At 39.4% G+C, this 19,849-nt stretch overlaps 1 protein-coding gene across 2 annotated transcripts; it reads left to right on the forward strand.

The window, feature by feature from the left end:
• The first annotated feature begins 4,316 nt into the window (after positions 1 to 4,316).
• On the forward strand, positions 4,317 to 18,785 carry MS4A12 (membrane spanning 4-domains A12). 2 transcript variants are annotated; one of them, XM_010384972.2, is made up of 7 exons: positions 4,317 to 4,359; positions 9,053 to 9,337; positions 12,501 to 12,638; positions 13,374 to 13,430; positions 15,106 to 15,222; positions 18,082 to 18,192; positions 18,374 to 18,785. In XM_010384972.2, the coding sequence occupies exons 2-7, from the start codon at positions 9,059 to 9,061 to the stop codon at positions 18,464 to 18,466; spliced, it is 795 nt and encodes a 264-aa protein (XP_010383274.2). In that variant the 5' UTR covers positions 4,317 to 4,359; positions 9,053 to 9,058; the 3' UTR covers positions 18,467 to 18,785. The 2 variants fall into 2 exon arrangements, with proteins under 2 accessions (XP_010383274.2, XP_010383275.2); XM_010384973.2 differs by lacking the exon at positions 12,501 to 12,638.
• The last annotated feature ends 1,064 nt before the right edge of the window (positions 18,786 to 19,849 follow it).

Below are 19,849 nucleotides of genomic sequence, written 5' to 3' on the forward strand. Positions count from 1 at the left end.
GGTTGGTTTATCAACTCTAACTCAAGAAAATATATTTAAAAATTGAGAAAATTTAAACATTCTTTATAACCGATTATTCCACTGGGAAAGCTCTGCTGAAAATATTTGAAATAGGTAGTGAACTGTTTGTGTTTCATCAAGACAAGAACCATGTTTGATCTCAAATTTTCAAAGATGTGCCTATGACCACAATCACCTATTTGTATATCTTTAATAATTTAATGATTCTAATACCTCTTTGCAAAGAAAAACTGCAACATGTTTTACAGTGGCAGATAAGATTAAAGGGTAAAAACAAACATTAAAAGCTTAGAAAAAGAGTATTTAACAACTAGCAAGAAAGTGGTTGATGATTCTGATATTCCACATCTGCAATAAGTTATTACCAATCACTATATGAATTTTATATTCCATTAAAAGGAATATAAAATTCAGAAGAGGTCCAAAAATTGAAAATTAATCTTTCTAGAATGCATTTTTTTCTTTTTCATAAATAAATTTTGTTGTATATATGTAAATACACAATATGATGTTATGAGAGACATATAGACAGCAAAAAGCCTCTGTAGTGAAGCAAATTAACAAACCCATCATCTCACTTAATTACTCATTTTTTGGTTTTTGTTTTTGTGGCAAGAGAAGCAAAATCTACTCATTTCCCCCGAATCCCATATGCATTACAATTTTATTACTTACCGTTCTCATAGTGTACTTTAGATCTCTAGACTTGTTCATCCTACATATCTGCTACTTTGTATCCTCTCATCTACATCTCCCATTTCCTCCCCCAGCTACTCCTGCTAACCAACATTTTGTTCTCTATATCTATATATTTGAAAATCTGTAGCAAAAATGTTATCAGAAGAATCAAGTTGGAGGACTAGACACTACCCAACTTCAAGACTTACAGTAACGAAGACAGTGTGGTATTGGTGAAAGAACAGACAAATGGATCAATAGGTGAAATCAGCCAGACACAGAAAAAAATATATCACATTATCTCAAAATCCATTTTTTGGTCAAAAGGAAAAAAATTATAGATAGGATAAATTGTTGGCAATGACTACTGATGGATTGAATATGTATTTTGAAAATGTGATATCACTTGTTTTGTTATACATAAGAATTTTAAATAAATATTCTGTGTTTCCGGCCAGGTGCTGTGGCTCACGCCTGTAATCCCAGTACTTCAGGAGGCCAAGATGAGTGGATCACTTGAGATCAGAAGTTCGAGACCAGCCTGGTCAACATGGTGAAACCCCATCTCTACTAAAAATACAAAAATTAGCCGGGCCTGGTGGCACACACTTGTGATTCCAGCTACTTAGGAGGCTGAGGTATGAGAATCACTTGAACCCAGGAGGCAGAGGTTGCAGTGAGTCGAGATCAGGCCACTGCACTCCAGCTTGGGTGACAAAGTGAGACTGTCTCAAAAACACAAACAGCCGGGCGCGGTGGCTCAAGCCTGTAATCCCAGCACTTTGGGAGGCCGAGACGGGCGGATCACGAGGTCAGGAGATCGAGACCATCCTGGCTAACACAGTGAAACCCCGTCTCTACTAAAAAATACAAAAAAAAACTAGCTGGGCGAGGTGGCGGGCGCCTGTAGTCCCAGCTACTCTGGAGGCTGAGGCAGGAGAATGGCGTAAACCCGGGAGGCGGAGCTTGCAGTGAGCTGAGATCCGGCCACTGCACTCCAGCCTGGGTGACAGAGCAAGACTTCGTCTCAAAAAAAAAAAAAAAACACACACAAACAAACAAAAATCATGTGTTTCTGAAATTATTCCAAAATTCCTTCTGTTTTTATCAACATACCTCTGTGAGACTGATTTCTCTACTAGGGGTATTGTTAAAACAAAACATAAAAACAGTTTAAAAATGCATTATCCTCTGCAAGTAGCACGGCCATCAATCCAAGTTAGATTAAACAAATTAATAAGCAAGAAGCAAGTTTATTTAAATAGTGGAAATTTACACAGTAATGGATACAATGTTTATTCCAAGTGTGTATTATGGACTTTTAATACAGGAAATCATTATTTCCTTTGTAATTTTTGTTTAGCTACAATTTTGGAAGAGCCAAAAGCTATGTGTCATAGTGATTATAATAGTTGTGGATCATTGTCAGATTTGTAATTTTTTTCTGTTTTCCCATGTTGAGGTTACATTTATTAAAACAATTTTATGCCTACAGATTCTCATGGAAACGCTGGGCTTGAATTGTTGTCTATTTTATTTTCCTAGTTGTTTATTTTTATTGTATTTTACAAATGTGTTGGTCCACAATAAATTGAAATTTTTAATGGAAAAAATGGCCTTTCTCCACAGACAGTTTGTAAAGCATTCAGTTTTACGAGCATTTTCCTAAGCTAGGGATACAAAAGAGATTATAAGATGGTGCTGTAACTCCTGCCCTTAGAAGTTAGAGCATGTTTGAAGAAATCACAAATCAGAATACAACATGGAAGAATCACACTGTTAATAGCACTAACCGCATGATTATAGGAGAGAACAGTGCAGAAGTCTTACCAAGATTTACTGCATGAGGTGGGTCTGAAAGGCCAACAGGAGAAGGAAGGGGATTCTAGGTTTAAAAGACACTATTTCTTTTCCTTTTTTTTTTTTTTTTTTTAAGAGGGAGTCTTGCTCTGTCACCCAGGTTGGAGTGCTGTAGTGCAATCTCGGCTCACTCCAACATCCGCCTCCCAGGTTCCAGTGATTCTCCTGCCTCAGCCTCCCAAGTAGCTGGGATTACAGGTGTGTGCCACCATGCTCAGCTAATTTTTGTACGTTAGTAGAGACAGGGTTTCACCATGTTGGCCAGGCTGGTCTCCAATTCCTGACCTCAAGTGATCCACCTGCCTCGGCCTCCCAAAGTGCTGGGATTACAGGCGTGAGACACTGTGCCCAGTGGGATATGATTTATTTTCAACTTCATCTTCCTGCTGCCTGGATAACATGAATAAGGTTGATCATGTTATACCTTTCCAAACAGTAATTATGATTCTGTGGGCTTTCAAAAACAATGCTCACTTCTTTTTCCTTCAATTGCCTTCAAGCTTTTCAGCAATATTATTGCCCGAAATTGTCATTTTCTTAAGCTCATAACATTAATAAATCTTCAGCATCTTTTTTCTATTTTAGAAAAATACATAAAAATGTAAAACCACAAGAAAAAGAAAACCCTCAATAATACACAAAAAAAGGAAAAAAAAAGAAAAAAGAATCTGCAATCATGCCACTAACTCTTTTAACATATATTTAATGAGCCTTACCATGTGTGAGACACTGTGCTATACGTGGAGTTGGAGGTGGGGATAGATATCAGCCCCTGCCCCAAGGATCTCTGGTCCCAAGGTACTCATTTGTACCTGAGATACAACATAAAATAAGTAACTGGAATGTGATAGGACACTTCCAAAAAATAAAATAGCATGCCACTATTAAGAATTATAATAAATAGTCCAGGCGCGGTGGCTCACACCTGTAATCCCAGCACTTTGGGAGGCCGAGGTGGGTAGATCACGAGGTCCGGAGACCGAGACAATCCTGGCTAACATGGTGAAACCCTATCTCTACTAAAAATACAAAAATTAGCCCAACGTGGTGACACATGCCCATAGTCCCAGCTACTCGGGAGGCTGAGGCAGGAGAATTGCCTGAACCCGGGAGGCAGAGATTGCAGTGAGCCGAGATCACACCACTGCACTCCAGCCTGGGCAACAGAGCAAGACTCCATCTCCAAAAAAAAAAAAAAAGAATTACAATAAATATGTTTATTGACATGAAAAGCTATTTATAGGACATTAAATTAAGTTAAAAAGCAGGTTATAAAGTACACATACATTATGATCCTAACTTGATTTTACTAAATTATATATGTATAAAATACATATATGTGCCTACGAAAGTTTACAAATCAAAATGCAGATGCTATCATCAATTATGTCTGCATGGTGAGATTGAGGGCTTTTTCTCTCCTTTTTTTATTATCTGCATTTTCCAATTTTGTCCATCTAATTTAAAAGGCATTAAAATGCAGTATGACATTGCAATGATTAAGTATCAGAAAGCTGGAGAAAGTAAATACTAAAGTGTTTGGGAGGGTCAGAATAGACTTCCCAGTAAAAATTAGAGGAAGACGTGAAAGCACAACGTATTCCAAACATTACAATTGCATCTACATCACTTAAGGTGAAAGAGAAACAACAATGAAAGGACTTTGGAACTACATAAAGATACAAGACAAATTGGTTTGAAGCACGGAAGTAAAAGCTGCCTATAAAATCCAGGTAAATAGCTGATATGGCACACAGGTTGGAGCAGAGAAAGAGGAAACCGAGGTGCCAAAGGAACAAAGTAAGTCCATTGAAACATCCTTGCTTATCTCTCCTCCAAATCAATGGGCACAAAGTGGGGCTGGTCTACCTGTGTGGGTTCTATTCTCTAGATTGGAGGGATGAAGACCAGTTCTTGACTCTATGTGGAGGCCAGTTGAAAAATGAGGGAAAATAAAACCATGAATGAAACCAGAAAGAAACGAAACAGAAGCAGAATGAAAAAGTAAGTTGATTGCTATAAAAGAGATAAAACAGACTCCAAAAAGAAAAAAAAGGCTAATGCTGGCCAGGCGCGGGGGCTCACACCTGTAATTCCAACACTTTGGGAGGCTAAGGCAGGAGGATCACCTGAGGTCAAGAGTTTGAGACCAGCCTGGCCAACATGGTGAAACCCCATCTCCACTAAAAATACAAAAATTAGCTGGGCGTAGTGGCGGGCGCCTGTAATCCCAGCTACTCAGGAGGCTGAGACAGGAGAATCACGTGAACCCGGGAGGCGGAGGTTGCAGTGGGCTGAGATCGCTCCATTACACTCCAGCCTGGGTGACAAGAGTGAAACTCTGTCCAAAAAACAAACAAACAAACAAAAAATAAATAAATAAAAAACGAATGCCAAGAAAGGTGAATAGTGAATAGTAGGTTCAACTGTATGCCATGCCATGAACATCGACCAAAAAGGACAAGGCCACACCCCACTGGGTGCTTCATGATTATGTGGCTACCACAGGACAACACAGAACACAGAAGAAACACTGGAGCCCTTGGTTTTGTAACACATTTTAATTAAGGTGCTTCTTTCTGACAAGAAAACAATTAAAATTAAAACAGGTGGGGAAAACACATTCATTTTCACCAGGTCAGCATTTTGGGAAAGGTGATAAAAGTGTCTATCTGTGGATGTACTGGGTGATTTTGTGGAAATGATTCAGTTTCATGTTTTGCTTTATGCTATAAAGCACTCTTGAAAATAATAATCATCTTCACTCTGTCAAAAGTGAAGTTAGCATGAAAATGAGACAGAAAGAAAGTATAAAAAAGTAAAATTTTTCCCATTGTTATTTGAAATAATATAATCACAGAGCAAATTGGTGAGGTTTTCTCTAATTGCTTTAGTCTTATACTTTTGATCTCATCAGAGTTCCAATATTTTTGTGTTCCTTGTTCTTAAAAATTGCAGTTGTTCTAATTTTTATTTTAAAAAAAGGACAAATGGTGGTAAATATTTTATTGCTTGTCAAGAGAACAATCCTACTAAGACAATAGGTGGAATCTATAAAAGGAGTCTATTTATTAGTTTCCCTTCTCATGTATCATTTACAGAATTGTCTTCATTTCAATTGAATAATTAAAGAATCAGAACTGGCTGGCTCTGTCTTTAATTCTTTTCATAAAACCAGAACTTGACCCAGTAAAAATGTATTCTGAGACTAGTCCTAATAAGTATAGGCCTAGCCATGATAATCTGGGTTCTATATGAAACTTACAGATCTTAGTCCAGAAACTAAACAGCAGATATGAAAGGAGAAACTGTGGATAAATAAAAGTATTGAGTTTTCCTCATAAAATTTCTCAAGACAAAAAAAAGCAATGATCAACAGCAAAGGAGAATGTAATGAAATCATATACATGCAGAAACGTGGACAATTCTTTAATTGTATGCTTTTTAAAACCTCAAAAAAATTCTTGTTCTGGCTAATTACTGTACTCTGAGTACCCATCTCCTATTTCCTTGCTCTTGACATTGACCCTGTTCAATTCCTTTTATAAAATTTCCTTATGGCCACATCCACTGCCTTAAACAAGATAGAATACCTTGGGACCTAGTAATAAAATAATGGTTTCCTTTTTGAGCTCTTGCCATGTGCCAGGCACTATTCCAACAGTTTTGCATAAATTAGGATAACTTGATCTTTAGACTAGTCTCTTTAGGTACCTTCTGTCATTTTACAGTTGAGACATAGGAACTAACAGGGATTTCATTAAGAAATTTGTTTAAAGCCCCAGACTTAGTGAAGTAGCAGACTGAAGATTGGAAAAGAGAGCTTGAGAAATATTTGGCCATAGAAACCAGATCCATAGTATGTATAACCTCACATTCTCAAATGCCATCGGGAGTTACATGGTGTTACTCTAAGAGTCATAGCTATGGACTTGTTTCTTTTTCCTTGTTTAAAATAAACCTTTGTGGGCTAAAATGTGTTTCCCTTTTTTTTTTTTTTAAGACGGAGTCTCGCTCTGTCGCCCAGGCTGGAGTGCAGTGGCACTATCTTGCCTCACTGTAAGCTCCACCTCCCGGGTTCATGCCATTCTCCTGCCTCAGCCTCCCAAGTAGCTTGAACTACAGGCAACCACCACCAGGCCTGGCTAATTTTATTTATTTATTTATTTATTTATTTATTTATTTATTTATTTATTTCCGGATTTTTAGTAGAGATGGAGTTTCACAGTTAGCCAGGATGGTCCCGATCTCCTGACCTCATGATCCACCCACCTCGGCCTCCTAAAGTGCTGGATGTGTTTCCATTTTGAAAAAAAAAAAAAAATCCCTTTGTCATCAGATATTTCAGAAAGGTGTTTTCTCCCTTTTCATTGAGTTTTCAAGCATTTTCAGTTGTATCTAGCATCGGAGAGTAAGGGTTATGAGTGCAGGTTCTGGATTAAATTCTCTCATTGTGAAATGGGGATATTAGTAGACTACCTACCTCATGGGGTACTGTAAAGGGTACAGAGATAATGTATCTCATGCATTTAACATAGCGATAACAGAGCCAACCCCTGTGGCTGGAATAGGCACCGTCCTACATACTTTGCAGAGAATAACTCTTTAATACTCAAACTGACTCTCTAAGGAAGGTAGTCTTTTTAGCTCTATTTTACAGACAGAAAACAAAGGCAAAGAGAGGTTAACAAACTCGCCAAAGACACAAAGTTGGGGTTAGATCCCAAGTTCATCTTCCTAAACATGACACTATACAGACCCTACTGTGCCTACAATAAGTCTTTAATAAAGGTTAGCTCTCTACACACCTCACCTAAAGCTTGCTAAAGAGAATCCTTACTAACTTAATTACTCAGTCACTAAGAAGTTAATCTGGTTTATAAACTCCTCTCCATGGCATCAAAGACAGAAGTTTTGTTGTTGGGCAGTTGCAGGAGCAGAGTCAATACCCTGTCACCAAGGCTGGCCTGGAAAACAAGCTGCAAATGTCCAGAGTGATGCTGTATGGATGACTGGGGGTGGAGGGGGATTCTGAACCAACAGCCAAGAATCCCATTTTCAAGTCCTAATTCTGCCACACGTTTTCTATGTAACCTTGAGCATGTCACTTAACTTGACTCAGCTTCAATTTCTCATCCGTAAATGAAGGGGAATGAGACAGGATAAATGGAAAGGGTCTTCCCTACCCTAAAATTTCTGGATTCCATGAGCTGCCACACGTTTTCTATGTAACCTTGAGCATGTCACTTAACTTGACTCAGCTTCAATTTCTCATCCGTAAATGAAGGGGAATGAGACAGGATAAATGGAAAGGGTCTTCCCTACCCTAAAATTTCTGGATTCCATGAGCACAGGGTCTGAATATGTGTCCCTGTTAGATACCAGTGAAACACTGTACCAATAGGTTATTCATAGTATTCATACTTCATACCAAGAATGAGACATTCCTCACTCTAACTTTCTTGATACTCATAAGTACATGAAAAATTGTTTGAGAAGACCTCAGAAAAAGGAATCTAAGGCTAACGACAAATTTTTTAAGTGTCATAATTTTTTTTCAAGAATTAATATTCATTGTTGTCCATATCCAGTTGTATTGGCTTATTTCCAACAAAATTTCCCTTGGCCACATGGGGCCTGAGATGCTCTAAGCTTTCAGAAGGACAGAAATGAATAAGAGCATTTTTCCTAAAGAACAGGAGAATCATCTTAAATGGGCATATGTGAACTATCTAGTTTCCCAATTACTGGCAAATAATTTTAATCTTGGACTGCCCTCTTTGCCATACAAGTATTGTATGACTTGGCCCCTGTATTAGTTTTCTATTTCTCGATATAACAAACTACCACAAACATAGTGGCCTAAAACAATATATTATTTTATCTGACAGTTGTGTAGGTCAGAAGTCCCATACCAGCTCACTAGACTAAGGTCAAGGTGTCAGTAGAGTCCGGTTCCTTCCTGGAGACTCTGGGAAGAATCTGCTTCCTTGTTTCATCCAGCTTCTAGAGGTGACCCTTCCTTGGTTCATGGACGCCTTCCTCCATCTTCACAGTCAGCAGCACAGCATCTCTCTAATGAGGGATGGGTTCCGGATGAAACTGTTCCACCTCAGATCATCAGGCATTAGAGTCTCATAAGGAGCTTGCAACCTAGATCCCCAGCATGTGCAGTTCACAGCAGGGTTCACGCTGCTATGGGAATCCAATGCCGTGCTGATCTGATAGGAGGCCAAGCACAGGCAGTAATGCTTGCCCGCTGCTTACCTCATGTAGTGTGGCCAGATTTCCAACAGACCACGGACGGGTACCAGTTCTTGGCCTGGGGGTTGGGGATTTATGAGAATCATGTTTCTATCAGATGTTATGGCCCATTATCTGTTCACTTGCTCTCTCCATTTGCATAGATAATTGACATTTGATATTTGGTAAGATTTTCTTTAGTTTCTTTTCTGGATAAACGTATCACTTCGGTATGTTTTGTGATACTTAGGACATCATGATGTCATCCAAGCCAACAAGCCATGCTGGAGTATATGAAACCACACCCAACCCTTACTACCCACTAAGCAGCTTTATGGCTCCTGGATCTCAACAGCCTCCAGGTTCAATCAACTTAGAAAACCAAGCTCAGGGTGCTCAGAGTGCTCAGCCCTACTTCATCACATCTCCAGGAACCTCTGTTGTCAGTCAACTAGGTCAAAGAAATACACAAATGATAAATCCAAGCGTGGGAACAGCAGTAATAAACTTTAAAGAAGAAGCAAAGGCACTAGGGGTAAGTCTACTTACTCTCAGAATTTTAAATTCACATTTGCAAGGTCTTCTTATAAGTTATAGGAGAAGAGAATATCATCCAATTGCTAAAAAGTTCTGAATGTTATTCTGAAACTATCCCTTTTAGACAGAAATATTTAGTCTGCCTATAGACTTTCCCTTGAGTTCATTTCATTTTAGATCAAGCAAAAATATAACAGGAGACACAGGAGCCTCCCTAGCTGGAGGATTTGGTAATACTGACATGACGGAAGCTCTACTACATCTAGCTTGATCTCATTTCTTCAAAGGACTTTTTGGACAATCTCAATCCCGTCTCCGGATCGGTTACAAGTCGGGTATTTGCATAAAGGTGAATTTACATAAAAATGAACATTGATGGCTGCCTCCAGAAAAGGAAACTACAAATGGGCAGTCTGGGAAAGGCTGAGTGTGAAAGAACTGGGGGACATTCCATCTGCTGTGCCTTTCTCGCCAATATCCTTAGAGATGCTACAGCTTAACTGTCACCTTACTTCTACAAAGGAGACTCTGAACTGACCACCTTGTTTCTGTAGGCATTGTAAAGACAAAAATGCCCTACTTGTAAGAAAATTCCACCTGCCTACGTAGAATTGTTACTCCCTTCGCTGTGCTTTCCAAATACCTCATTCATCCCGCTAGCACAATTCCACCAAATTATATGAAGTCTCTCCCTGTGAATAGCTCGAAATTCTCTGCTGGAGCATTCTATACATGAATGCTCATTATGTGCCAGAAAATCTTCTAGTCATCTTACTACCTATTTCAAGTTGTGATGTTTTAGGGAAGTAAAAATGAGCCTAAGTTCTCTTGCAGCAGCCTATTTACTAAGCTGTGGAAGTGGCCCTTCTGATCCTCCTCCTCCCAGATAGAGGAAATTCCCCACTTCTCATAAGCCAATGGGACAAATCCCCCCTACAGCCAACCCCACATAGGTGCTTGGAATATATCACCCAGTACAAAGCAGGTGCAATCTCTGCCTTTACAGAACTTTTGCCCTAGTGGGGGAAATCAGACTGTATACATAAGAAGGAAGTAAAGTACTTAGTATATTAGAAGGTGTCGAATGATATAGACAAAACAAAGAAGTGTAAAAGGGCTAAAAAGTACCAGACAGTGAGGAGGCAGCAATTTCAAGGCGGTCAGAATGGGCTTTCCTTAGAACATGACATTTGAGCAAAAATCTGAAGTTAGGAGTGAGCCCTGCAGATATCAGGGAAAGTGAAAACAACCAGTGTAAAAGTCTTTAGATGAAAATGTCTGTGATGTATTTGAAGAACAGGGAGGAGGCCAATAAAATAGAACAGAATGAGGGATGGAGGGAGCAGTTGTCAGGAGGGCAGAGGAGCGGCAGAGGCCACAGCTGATGAGGCCTGCAGAGCAGAAGGCTTTGGCTTTGACTGAGTGGATGACGAACCACTGAAGCATGCTGCCTGGCACCGAAAAGGCGTGTGATAAAAATACTTTAAAAGACTGTGAAGTTTTGTTTTCAAAAGCTCCAGTTGGCAGAAGCTACTTCCTCTCTCTGAAGATTGTTATTTCTATACCATCAGCAGGCCCCAGGCATCACGACAGTGCAGGGGCCACAGGTGGCAGGACGTGGCACACCTGTACCAGTCAACTCAGACCTTAAAGTGCTTCTATGTCCACAAATGCAGACAAATTGTCCAAATTTTTAAGTCTGTCCTATAGGCAATTTTGATCAGTAAATGGTACAGCCAGGGCTGTAGGAGGAGAAATGAAGGCCAGTACAAATCCAGATCTAACTGTCCCTCATCAAGGTGACAGCAAGGATGAGGATGGGAAGTTTGTGGCCAGATGTCTAAATTGCTGCTCTAAAGAAGAGTTGTAAAAACCAAATATAAAGTCTAATACAGGAGTTCTTTAAGTGAGATAGGCTAAAGGAGGTCCATCATGCCTCTGAAGCTATATGCAAAAGTATGGTATGTGTGTGTATGGAGGTGCAAGAATAATTTTTTAGGGAGAAAAGTTCATGGTTTTTATTGAAGTCTCAAGAAACTTTTAGCATTGTTTATAAAACTGGGTTTTTTTTTTTCATTTTAATTCAACTTACTTGTGTTCAGTAGCTTTTTATTGAATAAATACAGCAGTCTTTGTATTTGCAGTCTTCCTGGATAGATAAGGTGTAAACATGGGGAAAAATAAATGACAAAGCTACAGTCAACTTTTGGACCAATCTAGAAATGGTTATTCCTCAGAAATCTATCTTTATTTACAATGAAGGAAGGTTCAATAAGAGGTACAAGGAGCTAAAAGATGCATACCTTACTTTTAGTAATATATGATTGGTAAGAAGAATGGTAAGAAAATGATTGCACACCTGCAACTTTTTAAAAGAGAACAATATCAATGAATACAAAATCAAATAACAAGGTGTGTTTTATGTCATGAGATGCAACAGAAATTTAGAAAGAAAGAAAAAAGACTAATTTGGTGTAATCAAGAGGACTTCATGGAAGAGGTAGAGCAGAGCTGAGCATGGGGGAAGACAGTACTGAACAGTTCAGACAGGCTCAGCAGTCAATGTGCTGCAGTAAATTCCCAGATCTGCCCGTCAGGAATTGTGTGACCTTGGATACAAGGTCTCACATGTCTTTATGTCTCTGGGACTCAATCCAGTTGTGGGAGGACTACATGAAACAATAAATGTAAAGTGTTCAGAACATGACTAAGCACATAATTCATGCCTTATAAATGGTTTTATCTTCACCAATCCCTTTACCCATAACTGGGATGACCCAAGCAGAGAACTGATTCATCTGAAAAAGCAACTACTGACATCACAGTTAAAGTATTTTTTTTCTAATAGTCTTTTAGAGGCCTTCAGAGACACTAATGCATGATTAAGCAGCTGTACTTTCTGAAGAATTCTTCTTGGGCCACCACAGTAAGTCTCCCCAAATACCTCAAAACAAGGCGTCTCACTAAGGGCCCTGCACTGCAGTTATTCTAGTGTATGTCAGAATCTTCATGGCCCACCTCCTGCTTCAGATGCGTGCCTGAATGACAACCATGGATCTCAGCAAAATTGACAATCAATAAGCAGGGGCAGCAATGACCGTAACGTTTCACACGTCTGAAAGTGAAGAAGTAATTTTAAAATGGTTGTTTTCTTTTTTCAGGTAATCCAGATCATGGTTGGATTGATGCACCTTGGTTTTGGAATTATTTTGTGTTTAATAGTATTCCCTTATGGAAGAGTATACCGTTTTGCCTCTACTGCTGTTATTAGTGGATACCCATTCTGGGGTGGCCTTTCTGTGAGTAGATTGCTAGAACACCACACCTTCTTGGTTTATAAAGTATTGATATCTCCAGCCAATTCACAACTCATTTCTTGATAAAGCCCTACATCTGAGGGCTGGAGAATTTAGAAAAATTAACAGCTCTGAATGAGCATAAAAAAATCGGGAACTTGTTCACCATTTTAAATAGGAGCTTATTCCATTCTTTAAAACGTAATCATGTAACCAGCAAGCCAAAGTTTTGGTTTCCTACTCCATTTGAGATGGAAATGTATGTATTGGTTGGAGAGAGAGAGAAAAAAAAGGTGATTGGAAACATGATTAAAAATATGCAAGTCAGGCATAGTGGTGTGTGATTGTAGTCCCAGCTACTTGGGAGGCTGAGGCCAGGGAATTGCTTCAGTTCAAGAGATTGAGGCCAGCCTGAGCAATATAGTGAGACCCAATCTCCAAAAAAATATTTTTAATTAAAAAAAAGCAATTGATTATGAGAAGGGATGGAGTGTAAGCCTCAGAACAAGGAATGCTTAGACATTATGAGTTCTTCATAGGCCAGAAATTAAGGAGAAAACAATAAAAAAGAAGTCAAGGACACATGCCTGAGAGTTACTCCAGAAAATTCAGAAGTGCAAGAGAAAATTTCGAGAAGGAAGCTAGATGAACATAAATAGACCAACCTTTCGTATAAAGAGAAACTCCCAACCACAACCAGTTAACCTATTTCTCAAATAAATTTGTCCATTTCCACAGTTCATTATCTCTGGCTCTCTCACTGTGTCAGTATCCAAGAAGCTTTCCTCCTGTCTGGTAAGTTAGACTGTTTCTGCTTTTTGAACCCCTTTAAAGATTAGCTTAACACATTGGGGAGGAATATGGAAAAGCTGGATTTGGGAAATGCAAAAGAGAGCACCTTTCCCAAAAAAAAATCTATTGGTTGCCTCATGTTCTGAGCACTGGGGTAGGAGAGTGGTCCACACAGTTTGCCACTAAGAAATGGCAGAGTTCCACATCCTGACTCTTGAACTGACAAGGGTGAGAAGTAGTAAAGATCAGGGTTGTTTAAGCTTTAACCTGAAAGCTCCCTGGTTCAGTCAGGTCACACTCTATTATGGGAAGTCCAAAGGAGAATCCAGGAGCAAGGAAATACCTACTAGCCACATCAGTTACCAAGTCTCTACTGTTAATTTGCCACTTCTCAGCTCTGTCTTGTATTTTTATTTTCATATTTTTGCGTCTTTCCTACTCTTACACAGATTGGGTGTGTGTTTTACAATTCTTTAAATTGCCATTAAATGAATCTAGCCTGTTTCATAAGAAGAGTTTATAAAAATGATCAGTAAGATGGGACCTTGAGTTCTGTTGGTCACAGCACCCCACCTATTGCAATTTCCTGGTCTACTATTGAACCAGGAAAAAGAAAGGGATTTACCAAGAATTAGAGTCAACTAGAGCAGAGGTGGTGTCAAAATTATATGTAATCCAGCACAAGAGGGAAGAACGGGGAAAGAGGAACATAGGATTGTGTAGCTCTTGCTCTTCCAGACAAAACAAGAATAAAATAATTAAATCAAATTAAAATAAAATAAAAATAAGCCTAATTCTGATTAACCACTCCTGTTGCAGTCCAAAAACAAAATAAAGCACCCTTTCTCTGCATCCTTTAAGGATCCTTCCCTCTAATTGAGATTGTCCAAGCATAGATTCCATCCTCTTAGAGGAGACAGCCACTGACACTTACCTAAGACAATTTTTCTAAGAGCTTTCAGAGGCCTTCAGGAGGCTCTCAGGCATGCTGCAGCACAAGCACATTCTAAAGAACTCGACTATGCCACCCCTAGCAAGTCAGCTGCGGACTTGGTTTCACAATTATTCTTCTGCATGTTAAAATCCTATTGTAGAAACTGGGGAAAGATTTGTAGTCACCCATACACCTCTGCCCACAAAAGCTGAAAGAGTTTCTCCTTCTAAATTTGGGGGTGCATATTTAGTCCCTAGAGAGACTTAGGGTTTTCATTAATTCCTAAACTTTTCAGCAAAAATGTTGTGTCTAAATACTTTGCCATCTATAAAAAGCAGATGCTATCATACCACCTCATACAAAAGCTGTAAGAGTTAAGTGAGATAATTTAAATAATTTAACACAGTGTCTGCCACAGAAAAATGCTCATTAGAAGTTTTTCGTTTTTTATAAAGAAAATACAGTTGTTATTGTGCATGAGGCTTTTGGTAAAATACAATAGATGAGTGCCTGCTTTATATGATTTACATTTTTCTACAGCTTTTTAGAAGTACCCTACATCTAGGCTGCATACAGAATAATGTTTATGGTAATTACCCAGAAGGGCAGAAAACAGAATAATTTCAACTTGAAAATTTGTTTTGAAAGTTCAAAAATTAAGAACCATGAAATCTGATTGATTCTTATTTCACTTAACTTCAGTGATCCTGTATATAATTGATTTTTGCCTGCCATCTCCATTAGGTGAAAGGCAGCCTGGGAATGAACATTGTTAGTTCTATCTTTGCCTTCCTTGGAGTGATTCTGCTGGTGGTGGATACGTGCATCCATGGGTTATATCCCCCAGACTACTGGGCCATCGTAAGTATCCCATAATCCACCAGCCTGGTCCCGTAAAGTGGGTCTATGTTTTATCTCTTAATACGGTACACCAGCTCTAGTGAAAATTTTTTTTCTATTCTAGCCCCACCCCTAGTCATATGATCTCTAGGACCATAGAATAAAGTGAGAGGGTTACCTCTACAGATAGACCGAGGCTTAAAGGACATCCTTTATTGGCCCATCTCACTGTCAATCACATGAACAATGGGGAAGGGCTTCTAAAATTGTCCAAAAATTATTTTCCCAACATTTGAAATTCTATATAAACAAGGTAGTCAAGCTATTGAGTGTTTTTTGTTAAACTTCAGAGTAAAGTATGAAGTGAGAGGTAAATGACAGGGATAAGAACATCCGACTTTTACAGAGAAACCCAAGGAATGAAGCAATCAAAAAATGAAGCACAGGCCTCTGAATGTGCTCAAAACAGGATCACACATTCATTAGCCTTGTACAGCCAAGCATGGACTCTGACCTTAGGAGGAAATGGGTGGCCCGAGGGCAGGAATGCTTACCATCTGTAAGGAATGGAGAAACATGGTATAAAATGAGGTTGGACTGGAAGCTGTCATCCTACCTCAATGGCCACGTTAACAAGTTTGGTCTTCATTCTGTGAGCAATGGAAAACCACAGAAGAGTGGTTTTATAGGTTTTGTTTTACTTTATGTTGGGGTTGGTTTTGCTTTTGCTTTTCAGTTTACAAAAAGCAGAGTTTATTAAATTACTGTGGGCTACATATATCTTAAGAAAGACAGAATTACTTCCTTATATATCTAGAACATAGTAACATTAAGACAATATTACAATATTTTGAACAAATAAACACAGTAACATTTCCCTTATCAGTTCACTCAGTACTGTGTAAGCAATTCTGTTCTACTGGATCTCAGAGTGGCAGGCTTATGAAGCCATCTGCTTCTCAACTAAAGGGTTCTGAAATCCTGACTCCAGCCATTGGTATAATCTGAAAGTTGTCTAAGCACTCCCATCAGATGCCTGTCCCCTAGAGTATGTTCTTTGAAGTGTCAATAGTTGGAATTGCTGGCACACTCCTTTTCCACCAAGTTCTGAGACAATCCTTCTTTGTTAAAAACGTAGAAGAGTTTTAGACCGGGAATTTGAATGATCACTTTTGTGCTTGCAAAGGACAACACTGTTTGCAGTGTAAGGAAAACCTTATATAAGAAGGTGTATTCGTTTGTTTTCACACTGCTGATAAAGAAATACCAAAGACTGGGAAGAAAAAGGGGTTTAATGAGCTTAGAGTTCCATATGGCTGGGGAGGCCTCACAATCATGGTAGAAGGCAAGGAGAAGCAAGTCATGTCTTATAGGGATGGGGGCAGGCAAAAAAAACAGAGCTTGTGCAGGGAAACTCCTGTTTTTTAAAACCATTGGATCTCATGAGACCCATTCACTATCACAAGAATAGCATGGGAAAGACCCACCCCCATAATTCAATCATCTCCCACCAGGTTCCTCCCACAACAAGTGGGAATTATGGGAGCTACAAGATGAGATTTGGGTGGGGACACAGAGCCAAACCATATCAGGAGGCAAAAAAAAGATGAGAAAGCTTCTTGGTAAATAAGGCAGAGTGAAGCAAAAACAAAATTCATCCTCCAAAATACCAAACCAAAGAACAAAAATTATTCAAAAAAAAACAGCTTTCAAACTGGCATCCAAGTAGAGAAAAGAATCATTCTGATGCTACTCAAAGTAGCTGAAAAAAAGCACAGCTTTTAGACCTCGCTCTTGTTTCCCTAGAAACAAAAGTAAGGAAAGAAGGGAAGCCGAAAAAATTACGGAGAAGTCTCACTAACACTCTGGAGTCTGTAACTGAGAAGGCTGGGGTGGAGAGCAGTCAATTCTGCGAAAGGATAAAGCAAATCATGTATGGTACAAGACCATGAGTAGTACCCAGGACCTCAAGAGACAGAAGAAAGGGCAACACCTTCCCATACCCTGCATGGTACCCCGCTACCAGCAGGGAATGAGCAGAAATGCACAGGAATAAACCTCCAGTCAAGGAGCAGGCCTCTGTACTAAGCATTTAGCAGGCTCTCAGAAGACAGAAAAAGCAAAGTCCATGTTCACTAGCAAGAAGTGTGCTCAGGGCCAGCTAAGCTATATCTCTCCCTGCAACAGCTATATGTTCACATTTAGAAACATGGATATGAAACAACAGCTAGGGCTCAAGTTGTAATGGAAGCAAGGAAGACAAATGGGACCCAAATAAACAGAAGTGTGAATGAAGGAGAATTCACCTACACTGTATCTGATCAAGTAGAAGGCCTGTATAAAGTTCAAGTGAGCTTAACACTTTTACTTAAAATCGAAATAACATGATTCCATTCTTATAGAATGATGCTCCTCTCTCTTGGTCTCTGTTTTTTCCTCTCTCATGGCATCTTTCCACACATCCATTCTTCTGCCTTTTCCCTGTACACAGAGCGCTAGGATAACAGTCATCAAACATTAGTTTTGGTGATTTCTAAGCAGTGGCATTTTGAATGATCCATTGGTTTCTATATTGCTTGACTTTTTTAACATTTTTATAAAAAAAAGCAATGAGGCTGTCACAAAGGAAAAAAAAACTACCTTCTTTCTAATATTTCTAAACAAAATAGCCTACTTACCAAAAGGAAAGACTTCTGGCATTTTAAAGAAAATCCAAAATAACTTCACACTCCTCTGGAACAAGCATTCGATGATACTGGAAGAATAAGCATGGAGCAAGTTGAGTATAAGCAATAGCACATTTGATGAGTCAATAATTTTTGAAGCCCATGTGAGGCCCTCCTGACTAGCCAAAATTTCACTATTTATTTATGATTTCAGCTTTCTGGAAAAGGCATTTCAGCCATGCTGATTATCTTCTCCCTCTTGGAGGTCTGCACAGCTTGTGCCACAGCTTATTTTGCCAACCAAGCAAACACCACCATCAACATGGTGAGTTGTGTCTCTTCTTTGTAAAATAATCTGAAGATGCCCTGGAGAAATACAGACTTGTGTCTGCTAAATCCTACTATGGGCTTACCAGAATGCTCTTTGTCCTTCACTCTGATGGTACCAGGAGAAATTGCGTAGGATTGTAGTAACCTTATTGCTGGTTTTTATTCATTCTTTCCAGCCTGTCCTGGTTATTCCAAATATGTATGAAAACAATCCTGTGACACCAGCGTCTTCTTCAGCTCCTCCCAGATGCAACAACTACTCTAACTAATGTCCCTAGACATTAAAAGAAAAAGGGGGATCAGTCTAATCTCATGGGGAAAAACTGCTTGCAAAAAGTTCTTAAGAAGATGTCTTTAATTGTCCACAATGATTTCTAGTCTTTAAAAACTGTGTTTGAGATTTGTTTTCAGGTTGGTCGCTAATGACGGCTGTATCTCCCTTCACTGTCTCTTCCTACATTACCACTACTACATGCTGGCAAAGGTGAAGGATTGGAGGACTGAAAAATGATTCCGCAACTCTCTTAAAGTTAGAAATGTTTCTGTTCATATTACATTTTCCTTAATAAAATGTCATTAGAAACAAAAGCCTTTTTCAGTATGTTTAAAAAATTGATTTTGATTTGATATTGGTTGTAGAGCAGTAGATCTGACCTATACTCCAAGAAGATTGATAAACCTTCTTTGATGATGATTTTTCTAGGTGTCCAGTCACTGGAGTTCCCTAACTCATCTCCTCCTCGTCTTTTTGTTCAGAAAGCAAATGTCCAGTTGCCCTTGTTGGAGGTCACATTATTCTATACACTAATATCATCAAACATCTTGCCTCCTGAATATCTACAAAATTTTGCTATTTACAGAGTATTTTCATGTATGTTAAACTAACCTGCAATGGGACAACAGTAGGACAGGGTTGCTGCATTGAGGGGTTTCCATTTGAGTTTGGCTTTTTGTTTTTGAATTGTGGGCACATTTATAAGCCAATTAGAACAATCAAGGTAAGAAAGAAGGGATGAAGGCCAGGCGCGGTGGCTCAAGCCTGTAATCCCAGCACTTTGGGAGGCCGAGACGGGCGGATCACGAGGTCAGGAGATCGAGACCATCCTGGCTAACACGGTGAAACCCCGTCTCTACTAAAAATACAAAAAACTAGCCGGGCGAGGTGGCGGGCGCCTGTAGTCCCAGCTACTCGGGAGGCTGAGGCAGGAGAATGGCGGGAACCCAGGAGGCGGAGCTTGCAGTGAGCTGAGATCCGGCCACTGCACCCCAGCCTGGGCGACAGAGCGAGACTCTGTCTCAAAAAAAAAAAAAAAAAAGAAAGAAAGAAGGGATGAAAGACAGTGTAAGTTTCAAGAAATCAAAAGCACGGATGGATAACATCACCTAAGTCATGAAGAAGGACAGTTTCTCTACAAAATAGAAAGGTATCATTATCACAGATATCCACAGATTTGCAATAGTGGCAGTGAGGATCTGATGTGATGGCTCATGTCATCCCTGTCAAAGCAGTAGTGACGTCATGCTCAAGGTAGGGGCATAGGTAGAGTCAGAATGCTGAGCAGAATGGTAACATGGGAAAAGTCATGGAACTGGAGAATAAAGTGGTCAGAGAAATAGGATTGCCAAGCTGTACAGAGGGCACACCTGAGGAT

The sequence above is a fragment of the Rhinopithecus roxellana genome, chromosome 15 (assembly GCF_007565055.1).
Source record: "Rhinopithecus roxellana isolate Shanxi Qingling chromosome 15, ASM756505v1, whole genome shotgun sequence".
In the NCBI taxonomy this organism is placed as follows: domain Eukaryota; kingdom Metazoa; phylum Chordata; class Mammalia; order Primates; family Cercopithecidae; genus Rhinopithecus; species Rhinopithecus roxellana.